At 34.5% G+C, this 27,236-nt stretch overlaps 5 protein-coding genes across 10 annotated transcripts; 2 read left to right on the plus strand and 3 right to left on the minus strand.

Moving 5' to 3' along the window:
• Positions 1–400: 400 nt before the first annotated feature.
• Positions 401–5,190, minus strand: LOC117212318 (protein croquemort-like). Of its 2 annotated transcripts, none has more exons than XM_033457045.1 (9): positions 5,117–5,190; positions 2,926–3,061; positions 2,691–2,860; positions 2,474–2,615; positions 2,190–2,393; positions 1,903–2,114; positions 1,524–1,815; positions 1,373–1,446; positions 401–1,269 (listed from the first exon to the last, which is right to left on the minus strand). In XM_033457045.1, the coding sequence occupies exons 1-9, from the start codon at positions 5,173–5,175 to the stop codon at positions 996–998; spliced, it is 1,563 nt and encodes a 520-aa protein (XP_033312936.1). In that variant the 5' UTR covers positions 5,176–5,190; the 3' UTR covers positions 401–995. The 2 variants fall into 2 exon arrangements, with proteins under 2 accessions (XP_033312936.1, XP_033312937.1); XM_033457046.1 differs by lacking the exon at positions 5,117–5,190 and adding an exon at positions 3,459–3,601 and having other exon boundaries at positions 852–1,269.
• Positions 5,191–5,904: 714 nt separating this feature from the next.
• LOC117212319 (intraflagellar transport protein 57 homolog) lies at positions 5,905–8,004 on the minus strand. 2 transcript variants are annotated; one of them, XM_033457047.1, is made up of 7 exons: positions 7,812–8,004; positions 7,554–7,713; positions 7,196–7,477; positions 6,948–7,122; positions 6,775–6,883; positions 6,374–6,715; positions 5,905–6,305 (listed from the first exon to the last, which is right to left on the minus strand). In XM_033457047.1, the coding sequence occupies exons 2-7, from the start codon at positions 7,709–7,711 to the stop codon at positions 6,139–6,141; spliced, it is 1,233 nt and encodes a 410-aa protein (XP_033312938.1). In that variant the 5' UTR covers positions 7,712–7,713; positions 7,812–8,004; the 3' UTR covers positions 5,905–6,138. The 2 variants fall into 2 exon arrangements, with proteins under 2 accessions (XP_033312938.1, XP_033312939.1); XM_033457048.1 differs by having other exon boundaries at positions 6,957–7,122; positions 7,812–8,003.
• A 333-nt stretch (positions 8,005–8,337) lies between these two features.
• Positions 8,338–9,743, plus strand: LOC117212321 (protein cornichon homolog 4). The gene is made up of 4 exons (XM_033457050.1): positions 8,338–8,694; positions 8,956–9,024; positions 9,181–9,434; positions 9,516–9,743. The coding sequence occupies exons 1-4, from the start codon at positions 8,614–8,616 to the stop codon at positions 9,583–9,585; spliced, it is 474 nt and encodes a 157-aa protein (XP_033312941.1). The 5' UTR covers positions 8,338–8,613; the 3' UTR covers positions 9,586–9,743.
• A 671-nt stretch (positions 9,744–10,414) lies between these two features.
• LOC117212317 (1-phosphatidylinositol 4,5-bisphosphate phosphodiesterase classes I and II) lies at positions 10,415–21,634 on the plus strand. 4 transcript variants are annotated; one of them, XR_004488437.1, is made up of 20 exons: positions 10,451–10,525; positions 11,368–11,481; positions 11,596–11,742; positions 12,339–12,610; positions 12,727–12,811; positions 12,888–13,305; positions 13,411–13,531; positions 13,609–13,804; positions 13,874–14,198; positions 14,298–14,480; positions 14,573–14,782; positions 14,860–15,179; positions 15,245–15,559; positions 15,637–15,681; positions 15,762–15,963; positions 16,026–16,248; positions 16,324–16,639; positions 16,753–16,944; positions 17,036–17,478; positions 18,106–21,634. XR_004488437.1 is itself a non-coding variant. In XM_033457041.1 (19 exons), exons 1-19 carry the CDS (start codon positions 10,451–10,453, stop codon positions 17,156–17,158), a joined length of 3,882 nt encoding a protein of 1,293 aa, XP_033312932.1. In that variant the 5' UTR covers positions 10,415–10,450; the 3' UTR covers positions 17,159–21,634. The 4 variants fall into 4 exon arrangements, 3 of the variants coding, with proteins under 3 accessions (XP_033312932.1, XP_033312934.1, XP_033312935.1); XM_033457041.1 differs by having other exon boundaries at positions 10,415–10,525; positions 17,036–21,634; XM_033457044.1 differs by having other exon boundaries at positions 10,430–10,525; positions 11,378–11,481; positions 17,036–21,634.
• Positions 21,635–24,352: 2,718 nt separating this feature from the next.
• LOC117212320 (juvenile hormone acid O-methyltransferase) lies at positions 24,353–25,602 on the minus strand. Its single transcript, XM_033457049.1, has 5 exons — positions 25,416–25,602; positions 25,183–25,354; positions 24,977–25,109; positions 24,757–24,904; positions 24,353–24,578 (listed from the first exon to the last, which is right to left on the minus strand). The coding sequence occupies exons 1-5, from the start codon at positions 25,600–25,602 to the stop codon at positions 24,376–24,378; spliced, it is 843 nt and encodes a 280-aa protein (XP_033312940.1). The 3' UTR covers positions 24,353–24,375.
• Between the last annotated feature and the right edge of the window lie 1,634 nt (positions 25,603–27,236).

The raw sequence follows: 27,236 nt of genomic DNA on the forward strand, positions 1-27,236 counted from the left end.
TATTGCCGTGGCGTGTCATTTTACCAGCCAATTTCAACCGTATCATCATACCTATTTTGTTTAGTAAAAGCCAGACTATTTGATGCAAAAAATAAAATTTGCTAATTTTATTTTTTCATCGTTCTTTTCTATTTTTTTTATACAAGAATTTTATCAGACCGCAATACGGTAGAAAATGTATTTTTTCATTTAAAAAACTAAACAGTAGTGACATCTAGAAGTTACACGAGTGATTTCTCAAGAAGATAGACCAAAGGGATAATAAGGGCATGATACGAAGAAAATATATACATACATATATGTAATTTACTTTCAACAATGTATTGTATAAAAGTAATGTCTTTTATTTTCTAAGAATTCTTATTCTAATAAAACAAGACTGTAGTTATCACAGCTGTAATAATATTGTAATTGCTATAACTTTAATTATATGATGAACATTAATATAAACTGAATTTAATGAATGTGATTCTAATACTCATTATTTCTTCAGATTTCATAGATAAAAATATATACATACCTACAATATAATACATATTTTGAATAGGTACTAAGAAAATATTATACAAGAGATTGGGAATATATTTTTATCCCTCGCTTACGAAAGGAAACATATTAATATTGATTTGCTATTATATGCATCTCACTTTTAAGTATTCGAGGTATCTATTGTATTTTACGCTATTTCTAACGATTGTTATCATTAAAGCACTCAGGCACTTGATTGCTGTTATAGTTACATTTTAAAGCATATTTATAAACAGTTTGAACAATGCACTAACTTTGTATGAATATAATTTTGTTTACGATCAACTTTATGTTATCTTCAATTTTGTTATATCAATTTCAATCAAAAGATATACAGTAAGATTTGTAATCTACATACATAATTATTATACACTCTAAGATTTCGAAGATGGTTTTTGTTTCTTATTTCGTTGACATTGATTATATCTTTCCATATAATCTAATCATATGCTTGCAAATATAATCAATCATTCATTAACAGTACTAATATCATCATTTTCATTAGATTTGTTTGACAATAAAACTTGATTTTCTTCTTCACCCAAACCATGCTTAATGTACAAAAAAATGCCGGTAGAAATAATTAAAATGCCAATACAGGCAATACCATAACAAGTTATGCTGCCCAGAGATTCCAAAATAATGATAAATTTAATTATATGAGCATAATTACTTGTCAGATAAGCTTCCTGAGTAAACCATAACATTGGTATAAATGTTTTTTTAATATTCTTAAACATGCTGAAAATGATATTTTATAGATATGCTTAAGTTTCACTTACATATATATTATTTGTTATATTATATTTATATTCCATAGTAAAAAGATAAAATAAGAACTTACGACATCTCATGGTCAGGTTGCATCAACAAATTTAATTGTAGTTGTGCATGCACGTACAGTGGAACGCCCGTTTTCTACAAAAATTTTTCTTTGTATAATATAGTATGACATGGTCATTGTTAATTGATACCTATTGTTTTGCGATAATTACCGGTTCTATGGATATTGAAAGTTCGTGTTTTTCTTTACTAGGTTTCATTCCATTGATATTTTCCCTGTAACTTGGATCGGCCAAATAAAAGTGTGGTAAACTGATGAATGCTGGAGCACCCCATTTGCATAATGAAATATTTAATGCTCCAGAGGGAACGCATTCTCCTTCGCAATAACACGAACGCGATGGTACTATTGAACCATTGTCAAATATTGTATCGTCACTAATATATTTAGCTCCTATTAATCCTTCGTGAATAGTTGTATTATCATATGTTACTGACATACTCCTATTAACATAATTACCCAAAAAATAGTATGTATTTATTTGATTTTCAGCATTCCTAATAGAAAGTTAAACTCATTACTAAACTTACGTGCAAATATCAGGTACAAAGAAAGATACAGTTTTATTATCAGGTAATGGTGGCCACAAATCACCATTTGTTCCTCTTATTTCTCCACATTCTCCAGGATAATAACTTACTCTGTTATTAAAATTCCATTCTTTGACTATTCCTACATCGAGTAAATTAGATTTACCAGTTAACATATTGAATGTTCCATCATAGGATGCAGAACCATTTCGCTGTGAACAAGACAATATTATAAGTATGCTTCTTCAGTTATGTCTTTGCTTTAATAATATTAACATGAAATTTACCCCATAAAACCAAGCAAATCTGGTAAATGGAATTTCTGTGAAATTAATTTTTTGTGCTATTTTTAACATAGTATCTTCATAGCCTTCAAAAAGTAATTCATTAACAGACTTGGTAATTATTAACTGTTGTCCTACTGATTTCATTACTCTATCTACTATATCACGGAGAATAGGTTTTTTATGTCTTAATGCATATCCGACACTCTGAGAATGTTAGAAAAGGGACATATTGTAATAAGATAGAGTAGCACTTACTATATAGTGTACTATTAAAAGATACATACAGCAGTTACAGGATTTATATTAGTTACTTTATCATTTAAATCTCCTTTTGATAGAGATTTATCAAAATGCCATACCCTTTTCCTTTGATATGTTATGGTATCATTGTCATGCCATTTTTGTTCTACCTTATAGTCAACTTCCCTGTTAATAAAATTTGTACGATGTTGTTTGACTTCTAATTAATAAAAACTATAATATTTGACACAAATTTAATACCTAAATACATAAGGACCCATTTCCACAAAATTTGGTTTTGTTTTAGATTCATTATTTGAAATGAAATCTTCATAGTTAGTTAAATTGAACATGTATATTTTCAGATACATAGGAATTGGCGTTATTTCCCACAGCTTGTAGCTTGTAGACGTTGGTGTTAAAGATAATTGCTATAAAATAATATGTAAAACTTAACTAATGATCATAGCTGTAGGTACAATTTTTTTATATCTACCGTGTTTAAGATCGATGAATAAATCATAAACCAAAGAATTCCAGTAGTTAATCCAATAATTGTTAATACTAAACCTATTGAAAAAATGATAAGAAGTTTTTTACGAATCGTCATCATTTTATCTGGTTTCTTTGGCCTGAAAAAGATAATACTTCTTATCAAAATATTTTATCAAAATTGTTAAATATGATTATATAGTGAAGGATGCTGGTTATTAATATATAATGTATAATGTATAATGTTATAATGTCACATGCTTTTTAATTGTCTATTAATCTTGGTTGGGCACATTCTGTTGTATTAAGAATACAATTACGATTAAATATTGAATATTTATTAACGTTTGTACTTGCGGCGTTTTTTGTACGCTCAAGTTTGAATATACAATCCATATTTTAAACACTTTTGGTAATATAAATCAGTATGCACATTCACAAATAAATGTTATGGTTAGTATGTAACACAACCAAAACAAGATGAAGGTAGCATTTTATAGGTGTCTTTCAAATGAATAAATATTAAAAATGTAATACCAAATATATAAAAGACTGATAGCGCTGAGATTGCATTAAGAAACATTTTGAATATATTTGTTGTAATATATAGTTAGCGAGAAAAATTCACTTATGCAAAACAAAGATGGTTTGTTCAGACAATAAATATGGTAATATCTGCGCATAATGTATTTCAGAATATAAGCGCTAATATTTGAAAACTTATTATCTCTCAATGTTCCACTGTGTTTCCTTTCCTTTATAAGTTTAAGAACCACGTACTGCAAATAAATACATTTTTATTTCCTATAAGCACAAAATTTCATAATTCTGTATTTACGAAATTCCAGTGATTTCACTTATTAATTTACAGCGGCATCATAAGCAGTAGTGAAACGTACATACGGAAATATTTCTTTTTGTTAAAAATTGTTTTTATAAGATCATTACACAGCATAAAGTGAAAATCAATCTCGTTAAAAATTCTGTTTATGAGTTTTTTCAATTAGCAATATTTTGTAAAAGTCTTCCGTGACCTCCTGTTATGTCGACAATTACTGTTCCATGATTATTCATAGAGAAAAATATGTTTATTTTTTAAGTATAATAATACCATTATTCATATTATTCCTTGCACTATTTATCTTATCTGTTATGTGTACTTTTTATTCTTATGTTGAATTAGTTATAAAAAAATTTACTCTGATAGTACTTTACTCAGATACCATTATAATCATGCCTTTAAATCGTACATTATGAAAGATAATCAACTTTGTTTATAAATATAATTATCATAAATATAATTATCATAAATATATTCAGCTATCTTAATCGTTTTCTATTAGGGGCAAATCGAAATTCTGCATCGGTCATACAAAGTTTAACGAAACTGTCACGCAGTTCTGAAGATTCCTCGGAAATGAAAAAAGCAATGATTAATAAGTTCGAAACAGAATATTTTCACCGACTGAGTATTTTATTATTTTCTACATATTATACATTCAAGGAATGATAAATAACAAGATCTATCCATCTAAAATAAAAATATTTTTTATTAAATTATCAGTTAAAATGTAATCTATATTATCAAAATAAATTAAAAATCAGCAATTTGTTCCATTAGATTAAAAGATTATCTGTTATTATGTACTGAACAAAGTTCGATATTGATTAATATTCAAAATTGATTGTAAAGTAGGCGGTGAAATTTATCTATAAAACGCGATCGTCATCGCATTTGCATCGATGAGTTTATGTGACATTATTATTCGAGTAAATCGATGTATTACTTTTTGTAGCATTTGTATATTCTAATGAGTCAAGTGTTACCCATTTAAACTTAACTATTCTATCTTCAGAAAACTTGTAGCGCTTTACGCACATTATGCTGCATAATTATGTATAACGAGAATAAATTATACCGAACTTATGAACCATGATGATTTCATCATATTTTTACATATCTAATAATCAGACTAATCAGCAATACGAAATTTGTGACGAATTAAATATTCATAAAAAGTAACTAAAAATAGCGATTTTCTCTACTTCAGTAAATGAGTGAAACTATTTGATCGATTACTTTAACTAATCTATTTAAGAGTAAGCATATTAGTAGAGAAGAAATTTTCTCTCTGATATTAGTAATGTTTCGTTGGAATGTCACTAAAAGCAAGTAAATTTGTTTAAATACATACGGAGAAATATCGGTGAAAGTTGAAGAAAGATCGATAAGTACTGTAAATGTGTAAAGCATTATTTAAAACTGAGAAGAAAGTGCATCCTGCTGGAGAGATGGAAGAGTCAATGACTTTCTAATAACACTTTACGTTTATGCATATTTTCGATTATTATATTTTGATTCGTGTAAAATAACGCATGCAATTTTATACTATTTAGTTTATTATTTTAATTATGAACAGCTTTTGTTGCAACAAGGTACAGCGGATACACGTCGATGACCAGTTAATTACGTTAAAAAAAATTTAGAACGCGTGTACTACTACGAACTACAAATGCAAGTAAAAAGCTGATTGATCGAAGTTGGTGGATGTGAAACAAATCGTATGACTTTATTTACAAACCTGTTCGACTATTGAATGAATTTTATTAGAAGATAGACCTAGTAGCGTTATAAGATACTACTAGTGATCAAAGGCCGCCACGTTTTTAAAATGCACTCTGATTAAAATGTATACGGGATATCACATCCAATGATAACGAAATATTATAACACAACTGGCTTGCGCATGTTTTCGAGCGAACACTTCGCAAGGCCGACGCCAACTGAGAGATTACCGAAAGGAAAGGGATCGTTTTGTAGTAAGCAGCTCATCTTTGGCACGTTCCTTCATTTTTATCCCGGTTTATCAGTTCGAATGATTCAACTGATCAAATACTAAAAGAGACCGCGAATTTTGATTACGCTTTATAAATAACTATCTTTCGAAAGCAAGTATAGGAACAAAAAAGTATTTTTAACTACTGCACAATTTTATTTAATATGATTTTATCATAAAAATATTATATGATACATTGGTGCATACAAATTTTACAAACATGATGACTATGATGAGATAAATGCTTTATTGGACCCTTATTAAAGATTATTATTAGTGAGAAACTAAACAAATAGCACATAACTTACGTTTAAGTACATGAAAAGAAGATAATACTGCTAAGTTTTGCTAAAAAAGGTTCATATAATCAATATTATCTATTAAGTTATTGTGGTGGCATTTGGATTATTCATATCTTCTTGCAACTGCGTGCGATCACGTATTCTTGCACACATTAAACTATATTCTAATACGCCAATTCGAATATTCATTTCGGAAATTTCATTTTTCATTTTAGTAATTGTCTTTTTTATATTTACAAGCGGCGCTATAAACAATATCGATATTTAAGACATATTTTATATAACATTATAAAATTGCTTAGAAATTACTTACTTCCATCTGTCATACTTGATCCTCGTTCATCCATTTCTTTCTTTACATGCTCTAATTCTTCTGATAATTTATTAAAAATTCTTGTTCTTTCTGTAACACCTCCACTAGTATCTCGATATTGTTCCTTAATTTTCGACAATTCATCTTGAAGCATTTGATATTCCTTCAAACTAGGTTCAAGTTGCCTATTTAAATAGGACTCTCTTGTTTTTACTTTATCTAGAGTATTAGATATATCAATATGTAGTTTATCTAGTTGATTTTTGGTTCCAGTTAAATTTGTTGCTATATTTGTACGTAATTGCTTCATTTGCTCTATATGTGATCTCCAGTCTCTTGAATCTGAAATAGATCTTTCCCATTAATTTTACTTCTTTAATATTTTGTTGGATATTTTATACCTGTCTTTACAGTTACTTTCAGTTGAGGTAAAACTCTTTCCAATTCTAGTTGCCACTCTTCTCTGTTTGTTTTAGATTCTAAAATATCATCAGGTTTTTGCATTTCATTCTACAAAAAAAATTACAAGAAGTTAAAGTATATGATTTCTACATTTTATAAATACATTTATCACTATGTTTACAAAGTTCTGTCCATATAATTTTGTAATATCATCAACATGTAAAATATCTTCATCCTCATCATCATACTCAGCCATCATTTCCTCTTCTACTTTCTCTAAAATTAATTCTGCATCATCATCTTCTATCTCTGGTTCGTTACTTGGTTCGTCAGGTGATATTTCTACTCTAGAAATGTTTACCTGCGTAATATATGATCATACTTATATTGTCTTTATTAAGTATATTTATTTTAATTTACTTCTTCCATTGAAACTTTTGTGCTTTCAATGCTTCATCTGCTAAGTTATCTAAGACATAAATGGCATGTTCACCACTTCCTTGTTTGAGCTTATTGGGTGGAAATTCTATTGGTACATGAATATCTCTTAAATAGTCCAAGATTATAGCTATTGTAGCATTAGGATCATCTGATTCTTGCGGAGCTTTAAAATTCCCACCTGCTTTCCTAATTAACCATGCAGCTAATGATGTGAATGTATAAAATTGCTCTCCTGGATTTGTTTGTGTTACAAAATAATTCCTATATTTCAAATCAATATTTTTTTTACCAATTCATATAATATAAGATTACAACATTTGTATACAATGAATATTACCTATTTATGGCCTTTATTTTAAATTCTGGTAAAAATTGAATATCATAATGTAACAATTTTAATTTTTCTAATAAGTCTTCCATTCTAACATACATAATATAAGAAGCAGATGGAGAAGATCCATCTTCTATAATAATCTTTGGAGTGTCTCGAAACATTCCTATAATTATTATTTTATATCATACTTATAAATATGTTTTTACAAGTAACAAATATTTGTATGAGATGAAATTTGTTCACAGAATAGGACAGGTTTACCTCTTATTCTGTAATGCTTTTTAGAAGTTTCATACAAATAATTTATAAATAATATTTATATTTACATGTAAAAAATATACAGTTTAATTTATTAAATAAATAATTCGTATGTAATTATTTACGTTTCATGCTCTATTGACTAATTTGATAACATGAACATAGATGAGATTTAATATATAGAGTGAACACCTACAAATTACGCAAACTGAAAACTCTAAAGCTCTTTTACAATTTTCGCATATAATATCAGTATATAATTATTAAAGTAATAAAAATATGAAAATGGTAATTTTTATATATGTTTCCCTATTGGCTTTGCTGATTAAATTGAATACAATTTCTAAATATATCGCCAAATATTATAGGAATCTCAACGATATCTCCGATATTTCCGATCTTATCCTAAGTCGGTATTTCAGTCCAGTGAGACGAAATGTTTGAGTTATTAGATCTATGCTATATCTTATCTGTGGTATAAAATGTGAGTATTTAGTATAGAACTTCCTCTCTGGTGTAGAAAATTCCATTTCATTGCTATCGACAACTAGGGATATTAGTTTGAAACGACTATTATTTTACTATTTTGTAACTTAGAAAACATTCTCGATAGTTGGCAACACTGTGAGTTGTTCATTTTGTCGATTTTGACAATCGGTCACTTCAGTTTTCTCTTAGGTTTATTGAACTTTGCACGTGGGAAGCATTTTAAGTGGTTTTATCTCGAAGAAAGACACTCATGAATCATCAGATTCGATCCTAATGTTATCTAATATCTATTTGTTTGAACTAATAGATCATTAGAATGGGTCTAATATCTGAGCCGTTGTTGTTTGTACTTGCTTTAATCGATACCGGTTCAGTACTTTTCCTTTTGGTATATTTTGTATCCTTTTTATATTTTATAATTTGACGAAAAATTGCAGTGTTTATATTTTATTATGTATTTAACTTTATAATTCGACTATTAAATTCTATATATAATTTATTGAAAATATGTCTAGGGATTTTTGTGGTAAATTTTTTTTAATGATATTGCAGTAAATCTAATGGCGCCATATCTAATTTTCGACGTTTTTAAGGTAATTTATGTCTTTTATTAGTAAAAGACGCACAATGAGGTTCCTTATCTTAAAAGTATATATAGGTCATAACTCTATCAGATTTAGAATGTGATTATTTGAATGCTCAACAGTGTTGTTCAAAGTTAAACAAGGTAATTATACATACACTTTTGTTACAATTATTAATTAATTTAAATATAATAAAACTTATTCTAAATTATAATTATTATTTACTTATTGTTCTGATTAATTATTGTTTATTTAATTAATTATTAATGTACTAATTAAATTGTAATTATATCTTACAGTGGGTGGTACCAAAGCTTGTAGCACATTCAGTCTTAGAATTTTTACTCTTAACACATGGACAATTAATATTGTGCTTAGTGAACTTGCCTATGACACTATGGTTACTCTATGAATACTTTGGAGTACCTAGTGGTAATATGGGAGTTTATGATCCTACAGAAATCCATAATCGTGGACAATTAAAAAGGCATGCAAGAGACTGTATGATCCATCTTGGATATTACCTAATTTTCTTTTTTATTTATCTTTACTGGTATATACATTTTGGATATTTCATTAATTATTACTAAAATTAAATTACTACTTATTACTATTTTTAACTTATATGTTTCAGCATGATCATTGCATTATTAAAAGGAGATCCAATTAACAGAAATGATGAAGGATTGTTACATACGAATTGAGAGCGATGATAATATTTAAACTTTTATACATCTTCTTTGTTCTTTATTTCAGTCATATTTGACTATTTATTTATTTCTATGCTATAAATACCAAATGAAATTTTGTTAACATATATAAAAACCCTGTACCTCATTACATTTACCCATCATTTATATTATATCTTTAACAATTGAAATTCCTTGAATATAAAACTTCCATAATTTTATAGGAACTAACAGTAACAATTTAATTGTAATTATATCTATATTTTATACATATATATATATATCAAATGCGGACAAAACACTTTAATTTTGTAATTGTTAATACAAAAAACATTAAATTTGCTTAACCGTAACGTTACATATATTGGAAAGAAAAAACGATTAAGAAATTCTAATTAATAATGTAAATATTCTACTTCTATTAAAATGTTGTAAAATACTGAATAATTTGTTTATCCATTGGCTCGTTAAATCAAATTGAATCGGCTTTACTGGTTGCGGTATAAGATTAGATCGATTTAATGAACTCGGTGCAGCTGATTAGTTCTTTTTCTATGTGGAGGGCATATGCTTATTTTTAGCTAAGACCAGAATTAGTATCATAGTTTGCCGAAATCTTTGAATTGCGTTCGAACAAAACATATACATATACGATATAGAAAGGAGAAGGTCACGATTGTAGACAGTATATAATAATTTTATAATTAAAAGTAAAAGAACGTGGAAATAGCAAGATCATAATAGCGTTAGAAAAACTATAAGTAGTACGGTTTGCATTAAAATCAATTTAAGCGCGATAGGCGCACGTGTAGTGCGTCCTCGTTAATCTGGTGGTTTGTGAAACTGAGCGCCTCCTGGCGACGAGGGTAACGGGTGACGGATGACGGGTGGCGGTGCTTGGACTTGCTCGGAACACCTTCGGTACGACGCGCGGAAGAATGTTCTTCTGGACCAAGTGAGTGCGCGAGTGCTCAGAAGTATAAAAACTTTCTCGGTGCACATCAATTGGAAGTTCCTTTTATTGCGGGGCATATGTATTAAATTATTCTTTTCATTTCCATCGTGGTACTAGACAGTGATTTCACATTCTCGTGATTTGTTGTTTCTTCAAAACGTTTAATCAATCGAGACTGACGTCGATGTTGACCAAAATCTCCACGTATCTGTTATCGATATTCATAAGACGGTACCCGCCAGAATTTTGAGACGACGGCGACGGCGTCATTGTCAAAATACGATTTCATCTTTCATTACAGATGATCAGACAACGGCACCTGTCAAGATAAGGTGGTTCACGAGGTGCGTCTAATGCATAAGAAATTCTCGATGAGGCTTACGTCGCCCTCACCGTCACCCTCGCCGTCGTCGTCGCCGTCGCCGTCGCCGTCGTCATCGTTGTCGTTGTCGTCGTCGTCGTCGTCGCCGTCGTCGTCGTTGTCGTCGTCGTCGTCGTCGTCGTCGTCGTCGTCGTCGTCATCGTCGTCATCGTCGTCGTCGTCGTCGTCATCGTCGCAGTCATCATCGTCGTTGCCGCCGTTGTTGCCGTCATCGTCGTTCTCGTCGCTGGTGCCATTATTGTTGTCGACGCCGTCATCGTTCTCATCGTTTTTTTCTGTATTACCGCTGTCATCAACATTTTGGTTACAGCCATTGACATCATCGTCATTGTCATTGTGGTTATCAAGGTCTTTGTGCTTGTTATCATTGCTACTGGCATAATTAGCCTGCATCGCTTGCTCCTTTATTAATGCATATGTGCTAAGAAGTAATATTGCTTCTATACCAAACTACTCGCAGTATCCTTCAGGCAGGATGGCGGGTAACAAAACAACAGGTAGTGTCTTGCAATTTAGACCGATTGAGGTGTCTCAACAACTACAAGACGGAGAAAAATTCATCAAATGGGATGAGGTATGAGTTGCAAAACAAATCATAGTACAATATTGTAGATTGTATAATTAAATTGTAATATTCAAGCTATGTTATTATATGTATGATATTAATTTTATTTATATTTTTATATAGGATTCTGGTATAGTAACTCCAGTAACATTGAAGGTAGACAAGTTTGGATTCTATTTGCATTGGGTGGATCAACATAATGAGATGGATATGTTGGATATTGCTGTAATAAGAGATACAAGAACTGGGAAACACGCAAAAGTACCGAAGGTATTACATTGTTCTTTCTTTATTCTTTTTCTTTGGTAATTTATGTATTTTAGTTCCTTATCCTTTAATTTAGATAAGTCAATTTATGGTTGATTACGTAACGGACAAGAGTAAAATTAGTTAAATGTTTCATTAGATCTATATATTAGTATGCATTAGGTATAAATATTTGGAAATGAAGCTGTCTTGACTTTCTATAATTATATCATGTTTTTGCGTGGTTGCTAATGACGCACAGCACCACCACATGATAATTATTGACAAATCTATAAATAGAATGTTACCTACTTTATGTCCTCAATGTAGTTCATTTTTTTCAGTCACACCTATCTTTGTACACAATGGACATATTCTTAGTTATATAGGAAACAGAGCCGTTCTTATCTGTTTCATTTTCCTATAAATCAATAAACATTTTCTAAAGTGATATTGTTCGTAGTTTCAGTTAATGTTAGTAGCTTATTGTAATGGAAACTGCTATTATTATTATAATGTGCATAAGCTAATTCCATCAGAATAAATCTTGTTAGGACCATTGCATTGAAATCTTAGATATGTATTTTATCAACATGCTTAGACAAGCAAATGATTTTCAGGATGCCAAATTAAAGCATCTTGTGACAATGGGTTCTCAAGATTCTTTAGAGGAAAAGACAGTAACAATTTGCTATGGATCTGACTTTGTCAATATGAATTTTATTAACTTCTGTACAACACGAGCAGAAGTTGCACAACATTGGACAGAGCAAATTTTTCAGCTCGCGTATAATTTATCTCTATTAAATATCAGCACAACTATGTTTTTACAAAAAGCACACACTAAACTTACACTTGGAGCTGATAAGTCAGAAAAGATTCCTGTAAAGAAGTGAGCACAATTTTCACATGTGTATTAAATTTGATATATAGTACATATAATAAATATATAATACGTATAAATGTTATAAGATACATATATATATATTTTATATATTGTTATTTCAGCATAATAAGAATGTTTACGCAAAACAAAGAAGATCGTAAACGCGTCGAGAAAGCGCTTGATATTTCCGGTTTTCCATCTGGGAAAGTGAGTATAATATTTTATACATTTAATATGAATATGGTTTCCCTGACATTAAAAATTGTATTCCGTTTGTTCTTAGAATGACGTAATATCATTACAAAAATTTCAATTTGAAGATTTTTTCAACTTTTATAAATCTCTTACTCAACGATCGGATGTTGAAAAAGTTTTTGAACGCATCGTAGGCAATAATAAGCGTAGGCTAATGTCCATCACCCAATTTGTTGATTTTTTGAATAAAACTCAAAGAGATCCGCGTTTAAACGAGATATTGTATCCTTATGCAAATGAGGCGAGAGCAAAGGACATTATAAGTCAATATGAACCAAATAAATGTAATGCCAACCGGGGTCAACTAAGTTTCGATGGATTTTTGAGGTATTTAATGAGCGAAGATAACCCAATCGTAGCTTTGTCGAAACTTGAATTATCGGACGATATGGACCAGCCGCTTGCGCATTACTTTATAAATTCTAGTCACAATACATACTTAACAGGTACGTCACGTTTGTTACTTTTATTCATAATCGATCAGGCTTTGAATAACGCCTTAAATATCGATTTAAATATATTAGTTCTTATATTTTTTTTAATATTTTTAGGACATCAACTTACCGGAAAAAGTTCCGTTGAAATATATCGTCAGTGTCTGCTTGCTGGTTGTAGATGTGTAGAATTGGACTTTTGGAACGGAAAATTTGATGAACCTGTCATTGTGCATGGGTATTTTTATTTTATAGCAAGATAATTTATTGTATTTGAAATTAAGTATGAAACGCTCCTTTAGAAATATTTTGTAGATATACATTTGTACCTGAAATAAGTGCACGAGATGTAATTGAAGCAATTGCTGAAAGTGCTTTCAAAACATCAGAATATCCTGTTATTCTTAGCTTTGAAAATCATTGTAATCCAAGACAGCAAGCTAAAATAGCTCAGTATTGTAGAGAATTATTTGGAGAAATGCTGCTAGACGCACCTCTTGAATCTCATAAGGTATTTTTAGTATATTTACAGTCATAACATTTTATCTCTAATCTCAGTTTTGTAATGTGTATTATTTAGTTGGAACCAGGACAAGAGTTACCACCTCCATCTTTATTAAAACGTAAGATTATAATCAAGAACAAAAAGAAACATCATCATAAGAAAAAGGAGCATAAGAAGAAGGAACCGACACCAATAACAGAATCTGAAGAAGGAACTCAAGAAAACGAAGATAACGGAGTAACGAATCAAGTAGCGGAGGGAGAGAATGGTACGTCACCAGATATTGTTCCTCAAGTTGAAACGACCGACAAAGATCAGCAAATTGGAAATGGAGACATTTCACATCCCCCTATGCTGCAGCAGAGGCAAAGTAGTAAGGATAGCACTCAGGATGATGAAGGTTAGTATTCATTAAAAAAATTATAGTTGTAAAATCATAACTTTAACTATTATAAAACATAGAAAAAATTACATTTTTCTTTCCTTTTTTGTTTTTTAGATGAAGAAGAGGAATCAAGCACAGAAGAGGATGAATCAAATGTGGAGGACATTAAATGTGATAAAGTGCCTGCACCTGACAAAGTAGCATCTAGCGCGAAAGAAACGGAAGCTGGAGCGGAAATTTCAGCTTTAGTTAATTATGTGCAACCTGTTCATTTCAACAGTTTCGAATCGGCTGAAAGTACGTTCATATGTGTGTATTACAGTAACAATTATTAAATTAACTTTTTTATATTTGATATTATGATTCCATTATTTGATCAATATTCACAGAGAAAAATCGTATGTACGAGATGTCATCATTCGACGAAAAACAAGCTACGACGCTTTTAAAAGAAAGACCATTAGAGTTTGTAAATTATAATAAACATCAACTATCTAGAGTGTACCCGGCAGGCACGCGTTTCGACTCTAGTAATTTTATGCCTCAAGTGTTTTGGAATGCGGGTTGTCAACTGGTCGCATTAAATTATCAGACACTTGGTATGTTTGTATTTTGAATAAACTTAATATTAATCACGGATTGCGTGTAGACTAATTTGCACTATTTCGTGTGTTAGATCTTGCTATGCAATTAAACTTGGGAATTTTCGAATATAATCAACGTTGCGGGTATCTTCTGAAGCCAGAATTTATGAGACGAAAAGATCAACGATTGGATCCTTTCGCGGAATCAACTGTAGATGGTATTATAGCGGGAACAGTTCATATACACGTAATATCGGCTCAGTTCTTAACAGACAAAAGAGTGGGTACTTACGTGGAAGTAGATATGTATGGTTTACCAGCAGACACAGTGAGAAAGAGATTTCGTACGAAAATTGTTCCAAACAATGGAATTAACCCTGTGTACGACGAGGAACCTTTCATATTTAAAAAGGTAAAAATTAATATTTCTATGTAACTGATGTTATAAATACAAGATTTGATTTATCTGTTTATTAGGTTGTCCTGCCTGAACTTGCTTCAATTAGAATAGCTGCGTACGAGGAATCAGGTCGTTTAATTGGTCACAGAGTATTACCTGTGGTTGGGTTATGTCCGGGCTACCGACATGTTGCTCTTAGAACAGAATGTGGTCAACCATTACCATTAGCAAATTTATTTTTACACGTAATTGTGAAGGATTACGTACCAGATGGGCTGAGTGAGCTTGCCGAAGCTTTGGCAAATCCAATTAAATATCAGAGTGAAACAGAAAAAAGGGAAAAGCAATTATCAGTTCTTACAGATTGTGCAGAAGATCCGGAGGAAATTGATGTAAGGTTTGAAACGTTAAGAATTTATTTATTACTAATTTACTAATATACTAACAAATGCATACTAACATTTTCTAGGATAAGCCTAAAGTTGGTGAAGGAGCAACTTCTTCTAAACCAACTGTAAGTTCGTCGGTCAAAAAATTTCGATCAATATATATAAATCAATTTATTATTATGTCCGTTCTAATGTTTTGTTTTAGGAGGAAATCGTCAAGACAAAAAGATTACAATCTGTCGGTGAATTACCAACACTTACTCCGACATCGACGAATGTTCATGGTAGACCATCTGTTGCTGGTATAAACACGTCTGATTCACAAGATAATGAGCATGGAACGTCGACACCTACGGTTCAAGCCGTTGATGCTTCTACAAATAAAAGTCCAGTCAATGTCAGCGGCAGTAAGTATCGATTACCGATCACGTTCTATTTAGAAGATATAAACAATTGTTTTATGATACAGTGAATGATGAAATAGTGGCTGAATCATTAGAAAAATTAATGGAGAACAAACTCGTCCGAGAGAAAAAAATGGAGCTTGAGAAAAAACTCGAATCATTACGGAAAAAGCATGAGAAAGAAAAATTAAGGATGCAAACGCAAAAAGGATCTATTGATGGTGAAAAGCACAAATCGAAATTTTATGTCAGCCATAAATTAGTGAAACGGTTGTCGAGTAGGAATATGTGAGTTAATGATTTTTATTCAAGCAACCCCGTTCATGTATAAACATGATTATATATTTTTATATTTTTTTATAGTTTTTCAAGCGAAGTAGGGTTGAGCACGTTAGCTTTAGCAGAAACATCAGAATGCCCAGACATAGAAAATCGCGAAGGAAATGGTGGAGCTCCAAAGGGACTTCCCAGAAGTCAGAGCGAACGTTTGCTGGCTGTATGCAAAGCTCATGTGCAACAAGAACGAGAACTTCAAGAAAAGTATTATGAAAGCTTGTTTTCAACAGTAGAGAAAGTAATGAAAACCTCTCAATCTAACCAATTAAAAACATTGAGAGTACTTTTGGAACGAGAAACCGCCGATGTTATGAGAAAGCTTCAAGCCACGAGGCATGGAGAAGTGTGTTTCTTATATTGTCCTATAATATATATGATATATAAAATATAATGCATAAAATGTATTTCCTAAATTACGTATCAGATATTGTAGCAGCCGTTTGTATTTAATCGTAGGTGAAACAGCTAGCAAAAGTACATAAAGATAAAGCCGAGCTAGATCGTATGAAGAGGGAAGTTGCAAAGTCCACGGTTGAAAAGGGCGTGAATGAATGTACACGGTTAACGAAAATTTATGAGAAAAAGAAGGCAGAGCTGGAACGACAGCACGAACAAGTTCGACAAAGGCTAGAAGCAGAAAGGACAAAGGTACAAATTTATGACATTGTGTTTAGTTTAGGATTATCAATTTGTGTAATATGATGGTAACGATATAAGATGTATGTTTCCTTATATTCAGATCAAAGCATCTCTAATGGCAGAGTACAGCAGTCGATGTAGTAAATTCGAGAGTGGGGAGCTACCTTTGTCGCCATCCGGCGGAACTAGTATGCCGGAATCTCTTAGTGGGAATACGTATTGATTGACTAAAATGATCGATAATTTAATATCGATGTCTCGTAATGACATGGTTGGAATATTCTCAAATTCATGGCAGTAAACTGCTTTTGCTGAAAGCGTGTATCTATTTGGGAAGTTGATAGTAACAGATTGTGCGTTGCGCATCCCAAACAAAAAGGGATCGCAGCGGCGGTGTAATGATAGAAAATTCGTGAAGTCTACGCAGTTACCTGTATTTTGCTAAAATAATTTTATTTACTTCCAAAAATCTCCTTTGCAAAACGTGCAGCATTTATAAGGTGATATATGATTTCGATGAGCAGAACGCCATCAGATTAGAAGGTAATTGTTATATAATGTTTTGTCCACAAAGCATTTTATAAACGTCTTACGTACGAGGAATGTCTTTTGAAAAGATTTAATGATCTGATAAGCAACATTTTAACTGATTGCTACGGATAAATGCATTCAAACACGTGAATCTCGTCGCATATGAGTTATTATGAAAGGTTCGGCGTTGAATAACGCGTTAAGACTATTTTCTATTTACTCAAAGTTCTTTGAAAGATTAGTAATATATATCGATCGATTGTTTAATCGATTGATTCTCTGCGCATGCGGGAACGCCATTTTGATCTCAACACGGAAAGTAGCATTGACCATTGCGTTCGCAAGGATAGGAAGTTTATCTTTTCTTTTCTTTTGTTTTCTTTTTTTATTCGATGTTACTTACGCATAGTATTAAACGCACTATTCTCTTTACATAAAAGATCATCGTTGTCAGTGCCGAGATTTTGTTCCATTTTAAAAGCCAATGAAATTTCGGAAGGTAAGAGCGAAGAGTATGACTATGTGAGAGAGGTACACGATTCTAAATAAGAATAATATTTCTAAGTGCTACTATTTAACTTGTTATTATATGTATAAGATGTTATTTAATTAACAAGTCGATGTTAAATCGCGTTCCAGGATACTCGGGTTGTTTATAATACGAAAAAACATTACTGATCGGTGTGTTGGTCGGACTTTGCCGAATTCAAAATGCGACGATAAAGGAAGTACGTTAGTGAGAGTGAAATCTCTTTGGCCTAGAGGTAAGGAACGCGATAAAGTTTACGATTCGGATGGGCGTGTGCGTGATTTGATATATTTTTGACTGAAAGTACTCCGTATAAAGACATTTTTTGAATAGTCCGTATTGTGAATGATAAAGAGACCGTATTGTATAAAGAAAGCAAATCTAGAAAAAACAAAAAAAAAACAAAGAAGAAAAAAGAAACTAAATATTAATGGAAACGTTTCTAGCGTTTTTGTACCGCGCGATTTCATGCTGCAGCCATTTTGAGGCCGGAGCGAAACGATTGGGGCGAGCCTCTTTTAGGAAGACAATCAAAAATGTTACGCTGTAACATTGTCCTTGTTGTTTCTAATTATACGATAATTTAAGTAATTCGATATTACACATACGTATTATATATATATATATACACATATATCTTAATATATATATGTATATTATACATACATACATATGTGCATACATATGTACATATATATGTATATTCTTAACAGTTATTACAAATTTGGGGTTAAACGCCACACACCTATGCATTGTAAATCTTTTTCGTGTGATCCATCGCATTAATTTATTTGGTAATCGTCATTTCGGTACGTCGGAAGTATCGAGAATCGCGAGCTTTTACAAAATGTCGTTTTATTGATGATTCGTGCTCATGACCGATATACCATTACATCTTATAATATGCAACATGTGTGTATATATATACACACACACATACACGCACGCACACAAACATTCGTATACATTCACGTGCACAAACAAAGCGTAATCGTGATCAATGCGAATAGAAAGGAAAGGAGTACCTTTGCAATTATAATACTGTCGTCGTTTATGTTGCGCCGACGGGTTACGAGCGGATCAATCCCTTCGATTTGGAGACTGAACTTGATCCTGAATCGTTGGTAAACTATTGTCTGTTCTTGATTATTTTGCCACCGTCGATTTATTTATTTAACGGGGCCTCTTTTATATTACGATGTACAAAGTTTCGTGTGTCTTGCGAAAATTTCAATCTGCACAATGAACGTTTGCGTAACTTGTTAGTGTTTAGGCTCGTTTCATTTTGACCATTTTTGCGAGATATCGCGAAAAGGGAGTCAACGTTCTCCGTGTTGCGCAGTTCTACGCTCCAATTGTACATGTTAGTTTTGTGTAAATTTATATCTTTAGGGTTACTTCGTTTTTCTAAAGATCATTTGACGCAACAATTTTTATGAAATTTTCTTTTATCGTATTTATAATTTGGACGATTTTACAATGAGTCAATGCAACCAACGATGTATGAATTGGGTATACACTGTTTTCTCGAGGCATAGAATTTTTCTGGTAGTAGGTATGCGAGCGACTCGTACGGTTTAGTTGGTCGACTGAAGTAGAATATGCGCTCGATAACGGAAAGATACTGACGATAGCGAAAATTGCAAGTCCTATGAGAAACATAGTGAGAAGGTATCCTAAACCTCTAGCAATGTTATAGTAACTGGCTGTTTAATTCATGTGCAAAACACTGTATTTTTGTTATTATAAGATGGGTATTATCGTATGTTGCGTATCCGGCAGAAAGAGATCAGTTTAGCGTTAGGTAGTTTAGCGTGTCCGCTTAAACGTAGCTGTAGATTTCCATCCGGATGAAACGGTCGTACACGTCGAGTTACCATTTCCTTAAGTTTATGTCGATTTATCGTGATTGCATTTCTCAACGAGTTACCATCTTCCACAAGAGGAGAAGGAAAAGAAAAATGTTATACGTTGCGGTGGACTCGATTGGTGAGAATATTTAAGTCGAGAGGAAATCAGTGATAATCTATTAAAAGATGAGATAATGTAAATGTAAGCGGGTATAATTTAAGTAGCGGTAGTCATTGGACTACCTGTAGCGTTCTAACGCGAGAGAAATCAATAGTATATTATGCTAAGTCGTACAAGATTATCGGAAGTTTATATATATATTATAATATGTATACATATATATGTAATGTTCGTATACACATTATACGTGTGTCGATGTCTTTCTGATCGTTTAGTCGCAACGATGCACGCCTCTCGCATCGCTGATCCTTGCGATACCAAACGGGTTCAACGGGGTGAGGAAGGAAGTTGGGGTACCAGAAGATTTTCACGATTCGATGCAAAGCACAATGTTCGATAGATTTCCAAGAACCGTACAGGTATCGCGGCGATGCGTGGGCGTAAATTTCTCCAAACGCTTGTATAGACAAGAGCGGAACGTTTTACGAATAATCGAACTGCGAAGAGAATCAGTTCCTCGATTAACCAGGTTACGTGTGTTGCGGCGATATCGAACCGCGTCGAATACGTTTCGATTGTTCGTATCTATAGTTTTGCCGCAAACATTTTGGTCTCGCGAGCCGGTGTGCAAAAGTCCTCCGAGAAAATCGAGTCAGGTTCGGCTCGCGCAATGCATTTCCTTTGAATGTTTTTTTTTCTCCGCGCGCTATATCTTAAAGATATCGCACAATTCAATCGGGACGATCATCGTTTCGTCCTTTTCCTATATTCCTGTAATATGCATAATGCGTACGCGAGCGCCATTAGAACGTCTTCGAGAGACAGGTCGTCTGAATGTATTTGCTATCTGTGCCAGCGTATACGCGCTCGTATATTATGTATATTACACACGTACCTAATGTATAAGTATAAGAAAGAACTAGGCTACGAGGACAGATATTATATTCATGTTGATATATTATGTGTTGTTGCTGTTGATGTTGTTAATAGTAGAGTAGCGAAAAGGTGGCAGTACTAGTATAGTCGTTGTTCATATAAAGTTAATGCGAGGCTAGTTTTGTGTTACTTGTATACGATACATCGTCGCGTAATCCATACGAAGACAAATCGGGACACTCGCTATATCGTATCAGCTGTCGTATCGCGAAGCTTGCCAAAATTGAAATATGTTTTCCCGACGGAACGAACGATCGCGGCTGATCGAACGGCGGCGATTCGTGCGAATTGCGCGCACATTTTATCGGCGTATCGATTAAAAGAGACGCGACAAAGGGTGTACAGATTGTACGTACACATTGCGATTGTATGTTGTAAGGAATTTTGAAACGGCCTATCGACGATCATGACGGTTTGGAATGTCGTTCACGTTCTTTTTGAAATACCATGCGTGAGATTTTTGAAAGGACGTTTAGTCTTTTCTTCCAGGAGTTTCGTTAATCACGTGTGCCCAGGAGAGTGTCTCGCGCGAACAAGCGTCAACCAAAATTCGATCGTGTTTATTATATGGTCTCGCGTTACAATTTCCACCTCGCGCAATCTTTTTCTATGATACCGTACAATTATCCGGCTCCCGTATAACAAGGATCTCTTGTGAAACAACGATTCTTCGTACCTGACTCGATTCGTCTATCGGTCCAACGTTTTCCGTGAGCTTATTCTACAGAACCGCGAAGCGCGATAAAAAGCGAGCAGAGAAACAAGCACGCGAGAACGGGACACGCTTTCTTATCGCATTCAAATGCCAAGCTCTGCAAACAAGCCGTTGTTTTCCGATCGTCAAGTCTGTCAATTCTTCGATGCTTCGAATGTTCTTCGATGTTCGGTGTGATTTTTCATTCTATCGACTGGTTCGTTCTTCTTGCGATCTTCTAAATAGTTGTTTTTCTCGCATTGTTTCTCGATTATCGAGCAGAGTGTTCTTATTGTTATACATGTAGTTCTTTAGCCTTGTCGAACATGTATCGTCATGATTATTCTTGCCTTCCACTTTAAGCGACTCTCCATAGTTCGATGCGGGGACACGAAGCAACGTAATTTCCACGGCATCGTATCATAAGCGTTTGTGTCTTTCTTTCTTTGAAACAGGCTGGTTGGTTCGGCGATATTTTCTTCTCATTAATCGGTATCCTTTGGAAAGCTATTTGAGCTAAATTTATTGTTCCCTATGTATCGCGTAAGAAACAGTGGTATCGATCGTCGCGGAATATTTACGGACGATTAGTAACGCTCGATCCGTTTGCGATGTGGAGACGCGTAATATAACCGCGTTTTTCTTCCGCAAATTAGAACGACAGGTCGTGTGTCGCGCGTAGTTTGTTTTCTCTCGGGGTTACTTCCACGCCGCAACGGGTACGGTCGATTTCTTTCGTCGGCCGTCACGCAACACACCGAGAAAATGAAGGGTTTCGCCGTTTGGTCGCGTCCACGAGCTACCACTCGGCTCCCTCGTCTCGTCCCTGGTTATTGTTAATTGCCCGTACAAAACCGTGCGTACCTATTAACCGTAAATTACGAGTCGCTTCCACATTAGACCGGCCAGGGGAGAATTATTCGTTGTAACGTTCTCAAGATCTTGTCCTGATACATATTTTAAACTACTTTATACCGTCGCCGCGCGCCAATTGATTTAACGCGGTAATTTAATTTTCTGCAAAAAGTTACTTTTTCGTGGTACGCGTGTTACGCGTACAAACACGCAGCTGTTACAGACAATAATTTCGCCTCCCTAACTTCCGGAAAAAGGTGGGAGTTTCGAGAAGAAGTTTTGGGTCGGCGTTTTCGGTTCGATTTTCCATTTCAACGTAGAATCTCATTTCTAAGATCTTTGAATACGAAAGCATTCGATTATTCGATAATCAATCGCAAATACGAAAACCACTAGAGCCGCGTCGATTCTGGGCATCGACTTTGATTTATTCGCGCGCCTTCGTCTCGTATACTTCAGTATTCGTCGTACTATGTTCCCTTTACGGTTGAAATAACGATAAGCGATCAGGCTTAAATTCTACGATGTTTATAGACTCAACTAAATGCGTGCTTAATTTCCTTTAATACTACGCGTAATATCCTATAAACGTAGACTCGATAGGTATGTTAAGCAAGATTGAACAGTATCGATCCGCGAGTCGAAAACTATTTGTAATCGATGGTTAGCCGCGATGCCGTAGAATCTCGTTGCAACGCACATCTCTTTCAATCCGCGGAACGCGAGCTACGTGTCGCACGGACGTGTTTCATTCTTTTTGTTTCCTTATACCGTTGTCTGTGTTCTATTCTCTGGTTGATTTGCCACGATATCGACGTGTCCCCGCGATCTATGGGTTTGTCGAAAGCTTCATTCGACACTTGTCGCGTACTCCTCAAACTGGCCCTCCGTTTCCGCTAGTTGTTCACGCGACGATCAACCCTTTCGTCGCGGTGAAAAATTCACACCAGATCTTCCGTAACGATAAGACTTTTTTGAATCGTTTTTTACATATATGTATACTACTTCCACCTTTCTGTCGAGTCGCGTGTTATCGCCATCGCGGCTTATCGGTTATCGTTCCCCCTTTGGACTGTTTTCCTATATTTTGGGATATTTTTCGATTTCGACGCATTTACATTGTTTCTCGCTTAAGCATAGGTCCGTGTTATAGATGTAAACGCGATAGAGACAACTTCGTAGACATGCTGCACGTTGAAACTTTTAACCGACATCGATCTCTGATTCACGACGGTCAGTTTCAGTCCGTGATAGTCAATCTCGAGTTGTTTCCATATAGAGTTTCGGTACCGTTCTCGTCGAGTGATCCGCGACCGTTGTTCTCTCGAGTAAACGAGTAGAACATCCACGTGACGAGTTGAACTCTTTGCCGAATCGCGTGAAACGAAATCCTGGCGATTTACGCCACATCGATATTCTTCTTGTTTCTAGTATGGTGATTAAATTTGTTCGGACTTGGAGGAAGCGTCGTAATACCGAAACAATCGATGTCAACTGACTTATAAACTTGGGTGTATTTTTTAGGAAGAAGTGTTAGTAAAATTGTTATTCCCTGTATGGATATCGTAAGCACTGTAAAACAAAAAAAAAAAAAAAACAAAAATAATAACAAACCCACTTATATCCGTATGACGATATATGAATTTTAACGATATTCTATAAATGGCTGTACCGTATTGTAAAATCAAAGAATATAGCGTACAATAAAGATTAGCGTGATAGAAACAATACGTGTTGTTACTTGTGTCTTGACTCGCTTCTCCTTTTGATGTTCCCTTGTTCTACTACCATTGTCGTCGACGACAGTCACAGAATCAATGAAATTACAAAATCAATAATGCCATTTTACCTGTTTTATTAATAACGACGGATACAATGATAAACTCTCATCCCTGTGATCAAAACAAAATTCCTAATGAATTTTTCAGCATGTGTCGGAAGGCTTCTTTACATACGCCACAAGAATGTGATATCTATCCAAAATACTATATTCTTGTTGACCGTTGTCGTTTTTGTTCGGGAATAGGATCTTCTGGCTCGCTACTTCGCGCACTACCACATTCTCGAACTCCTCTTTGAGGTGATCAGGGATCCGCGAGATGAAGGGATTAACCGCAATCATATGACCTGCAACAATGATCGATCCGCTTTTACAACGTGTAACCTCCTTTTCAACCTATATTTCCGTTACTTTGCTCTTGATCCCAGATATTCAAGCTCCTTTGCTCCTTTTATTATCGCCAGCTAGGAAACGCGATTTAATTATATAGTTACGATACTTGACCAATACACTACGATTCTGTACGTTTTAATATTTGCATGTTCTGGTAAACGAAGCTTTTTTCTCTCCTGCTACAGTGTAGAATCTCGAAGCCTACGTCCTCCAGCATCTTCCTTAATGCCGCTCGGGAATCTTTGCACCGATGGAAAAATGGCACGAAGCGATTTGCGTCCTAAAGCGAGAGCGATTGGCTGAGTTATTCAGAAAATTTGAATTATTGGAAAAATATTATTAGACGCGTTACCTCCATATATGGTTTGTATCGTGGGTTCTCGTGAATCCTCATGTAGGCATCGAAACCGTCGTTCCAAGCCAGGAACATAACCAGAGCTTTTCCTCCTGGTCGCAGTAACTTGTAAATATTGTCGAAGGCTCTCCTAAATTCAACAACGATGAACGTTAAATTGCACGATAGAATAATTAAGTAAGAGAGTTAGGGACGAACAGTACCAAGAGTTGTGACACCAATGGAGGCAATAAAAGGAGAGTACGTTGCTATATTGGGCTAATTCCTCGTTAGGTAAAGCCAAGGTTTCGATGTCCAATTGCAAGAACGATAAGCGTTTCTCGCCCTGGTACTTCTGCCTTGCGTAATCGGTCATCGCCTTCGATATGTCCGCCCCTGCAAACATTTACAATGTCTGGACCATACTTCAACCATCCTTTTGTTCTTGTTCCTTTACCTACTAGCTCCGCTTCCAGTGACAACTTAGGTAGGATCAGCTTCTTCGTAACGTCCCCTGGTCCGCAACCGATGTCGATGCACTTCCCCCTCATCTCGGACATCTCTTTCTTGAATTCCTCGATAATGTCGAACGCGTCGCGGTACTGAGACTTGCTCGCGTTCACGTATTCTTCTACCATGTTCATCTCTATTCGACTGTTTATCTTTCTAACGATGTATGAATTTCTAACGAAACTTAGTTCGAAGCGAACGGTCGAACGATTCCTACGTGTCTCGCGGTTATGGATCTTCGAGCGACCGCGACAATTCGTGAAATTTTCAAGATTTATGTCGATCGGTGACAATGGCTTCGGTGTTCCGGGGGTGGGGAAGAAAAATATGTATTGACTCAATACACCGTCAGATCTTCTACTGGTGACTTTTCGACCCAACTTTGGTATTTATATTCGGTGAGTCGTACAAATAACCTTCCTGCCATACAAACATACTTCTCCCATATTCTTACTTTATTATTTTCCTCCTCTTTTTTTCTTTGCTTCCGTCACTGCCTTCACTTTTTCTTTTTTCCTTTCTTGTCACGCGTGGAAGATGGTCACGTTTGAAAGTTGAATGACCTCTTCTATGATTACGTCTGGAATGTTTTAGAATCGGCTGCTTGTCCGTTTAATAATTTTGAAGATCTGTTATTTCTTATTCCATCCTTTGTGCCGTAGATCTATCGTGATCGCGCGTCTTTCCCGGATCTTCGACTACGACGGTCGTACCCAGTGTGATTCTACTTAAGCGTCAGCTCCTTAAACTCCTTGAACGTCGTCAATATTTCGCCAACCTGATCCTCGCGTATGAATATTTGTCGATTATCGACTTTGTACGATCGAAAGAAGATGGAATCGGAACTGTTGGACTCGCGTATATTAGTTACACCGTGCCCATGACATCGATAACGAAATGTATAGCGGAAGGTCCACCGTGCGTTTAGAACATCGAAATTTGATAGGATAGGTCTGGACCTACTTCGTACGAGGGATGAGGTGGTGCTAAGACGAAAGGGGGAAAGTAGTCGCGGCCGGTTTATGGGCCGTGTAGATTCGGTACCGTCCGATTTTTACCGAACATTCACGAATGGCTAAACTTGAACTGCAGTTTGATATGCATTCTAGTTCGGCTGCATTCGTTCGTACAAATAATATTTTGCCCGATTGCCAGGTAGGCCTGGTTGCACTGCCGTTTTGTAGCCGTTTTAACTTCGTAACAGGGATCATTAACCGGAAAGAAGTCTCGATCCATCTGGCAGATACATTATACGACGAACAGAGATCGGTTTATGAATATTTTTAGATAGGAATATTGTAAAATTTATTGATAAAGGATGGTGTAGATTTTTCTGAATTTAAAGTTTACGTTAAAATCGCTGCATTTCTCGGATATACTGTTTTCTGACCACCATTCCCACCTAGCGAAAGGTGTCGTTAGGAAATTGAACCTAGCATGGAGGTCTATTCGCAGCGCAAACATTGTATTTTTCGCTCGATTAAAAGCCGCCCTCGTTATACAGATGATGGTTCTCAGCGTGTATTCTTGTTTCGCTACGGCATGCTGTATTTATCGCGCGCATGTCGTCGTTATTTTTATAGTCCGGCTGCTGCGATCCTGCGCCCTTTCTCTCCACGGAGCGTAATTAATAAATTAAACTGGAGCGACGTTTCTTCCGATCGATCACAGGGATTCAGCGCTTATCTTTCGTTTGCCATGGATTTGCATTCTCGGACGCTGTAGCCTGGTATTTGCATACGCGTGAACCCTAAATATAACCGTAGCT

Source organism: Bombus bifarius, unplaced genomic scaffold (genome assembly GCF_011952205.1).
Source record: "Bombus bifarius isolate JDL3187 unplaced genomic scaffold, Bbif_JDL3187 scf7180000008288, whole genome shotgun sequence".
Taxonomy (NCBI): Eukaryota; Metazoa; Arthropoda; class Insecta; order Hymenoptera; family Apidae; genus Bombus; species Bombus bifarius.

Excerpts from the sequence above, each read along its gene's own strand:
- LOC117212318 (XM_033457045.1), bottom strand. The coding sequence starts at position 5,175 with ATGCTTTACACATTTACAGTACTTATCGATCTTTCTTCAACTTTCACC. Across the intron at positions 2,861-2,925 it reads ATTCATCGATCTTAAACACG|CAATTATCTTTAACACCAAC; the intron begins GTAGATATAAAA and ends ATTATTTTATAG. Across the intron at positions 1,270-1,372 it reads CAACCTGACCATGAGATGTC|CATGTTTAAGAATATTAAAA; the intron begins GTAAGTTCTTAT and ends TATCATTTTCAG.
- LOC117212319 (XM_033457047.1), bottom strand. The coding sequence starts at position 7,711 with ATGTTTCGAGACACTCCAAAGATTATTATAGAAGATGGATCTTCTCCA. Across the intron at positions 7,123-7,195 it reads CAAAAGTTTCAATGGAAGAA|AGTAGAAATATCACCTGACG; the intron begins GTAAATTAAAAT and ends AAACATTTCTAG. Across the intron at positions 6,884-6,947 it reads GACAGAACTTTGTAAACATA|AATGAAATGCAAAAACCTGA; the intron begins GTGATAAATGTA and ends TTTTTTTTGTAG.
- LOC117212321 (XM_033457050.1), top strand. The coding sequence starts at position 8,614 with ATGGGTCTAATATCTGAGCCGTTGTTGTTTGTACTTGCTTTAATCGAT. Across the intron at positions 9,025-9,180 it reads GTTGTTCAAAGTTAAACAAG|TGGGTGGTACCAAAGCTTGT; the intron begins GTAATTATACAT and ends TATATCTTACAG. Across the intron at positions 9,435-9,515 it reads TTTTTTATTTATCTTTACTG|CATGATCATTGCATTATTAA; the intron begins GTATATACATTT and ends TATATGTTTCAG.
- LOC117212317 (XM_033457041.1), top strand. The coding sequence starts at position 10,451 with ATGACGGGTGGCGGTGCTTGGACTTGCTCGGAACACCTTCGGTACGAC. Across the intron at positions 11,482-11,595 it reads AATTCATCAAATGGGATGAG|GATTCTGGTATAGTAACTCC; the intron begins GTATGAGTTGCA and ends ATTTTTATATAG. Across the intron at positions 15,682-15,761 it reads CAACTTCTTCTAAACCAACT|GAGGAAATCGTCAAGACAAA; the intron begins GTAAGTTCGTCG and ends GTTTTGTTTTAG.
- LOC117212320 (XM_033457049.1), bottom strand. The coding sequence starts at position 25,602 with ATGAACATGGTAGAAGAATACGTGAACGCGAGCAAGTCTCAGTACCGC. Across the intron at positions 25,110-25,182 it reads CATTGGTGTCACAACTCTTG|GAGAGCCTTCGACAATATTT; the intron begins GTACTGTTCGTC and ends TGTTGAATTTAG. Across the intron at positions 24,905-24,976 it reads GATACAAACCATATATGGAG|GACGCAAATCGCTTCGTGCC; the intron begins GTAACGCGTCTA and ends CTCTCGCTTTAG.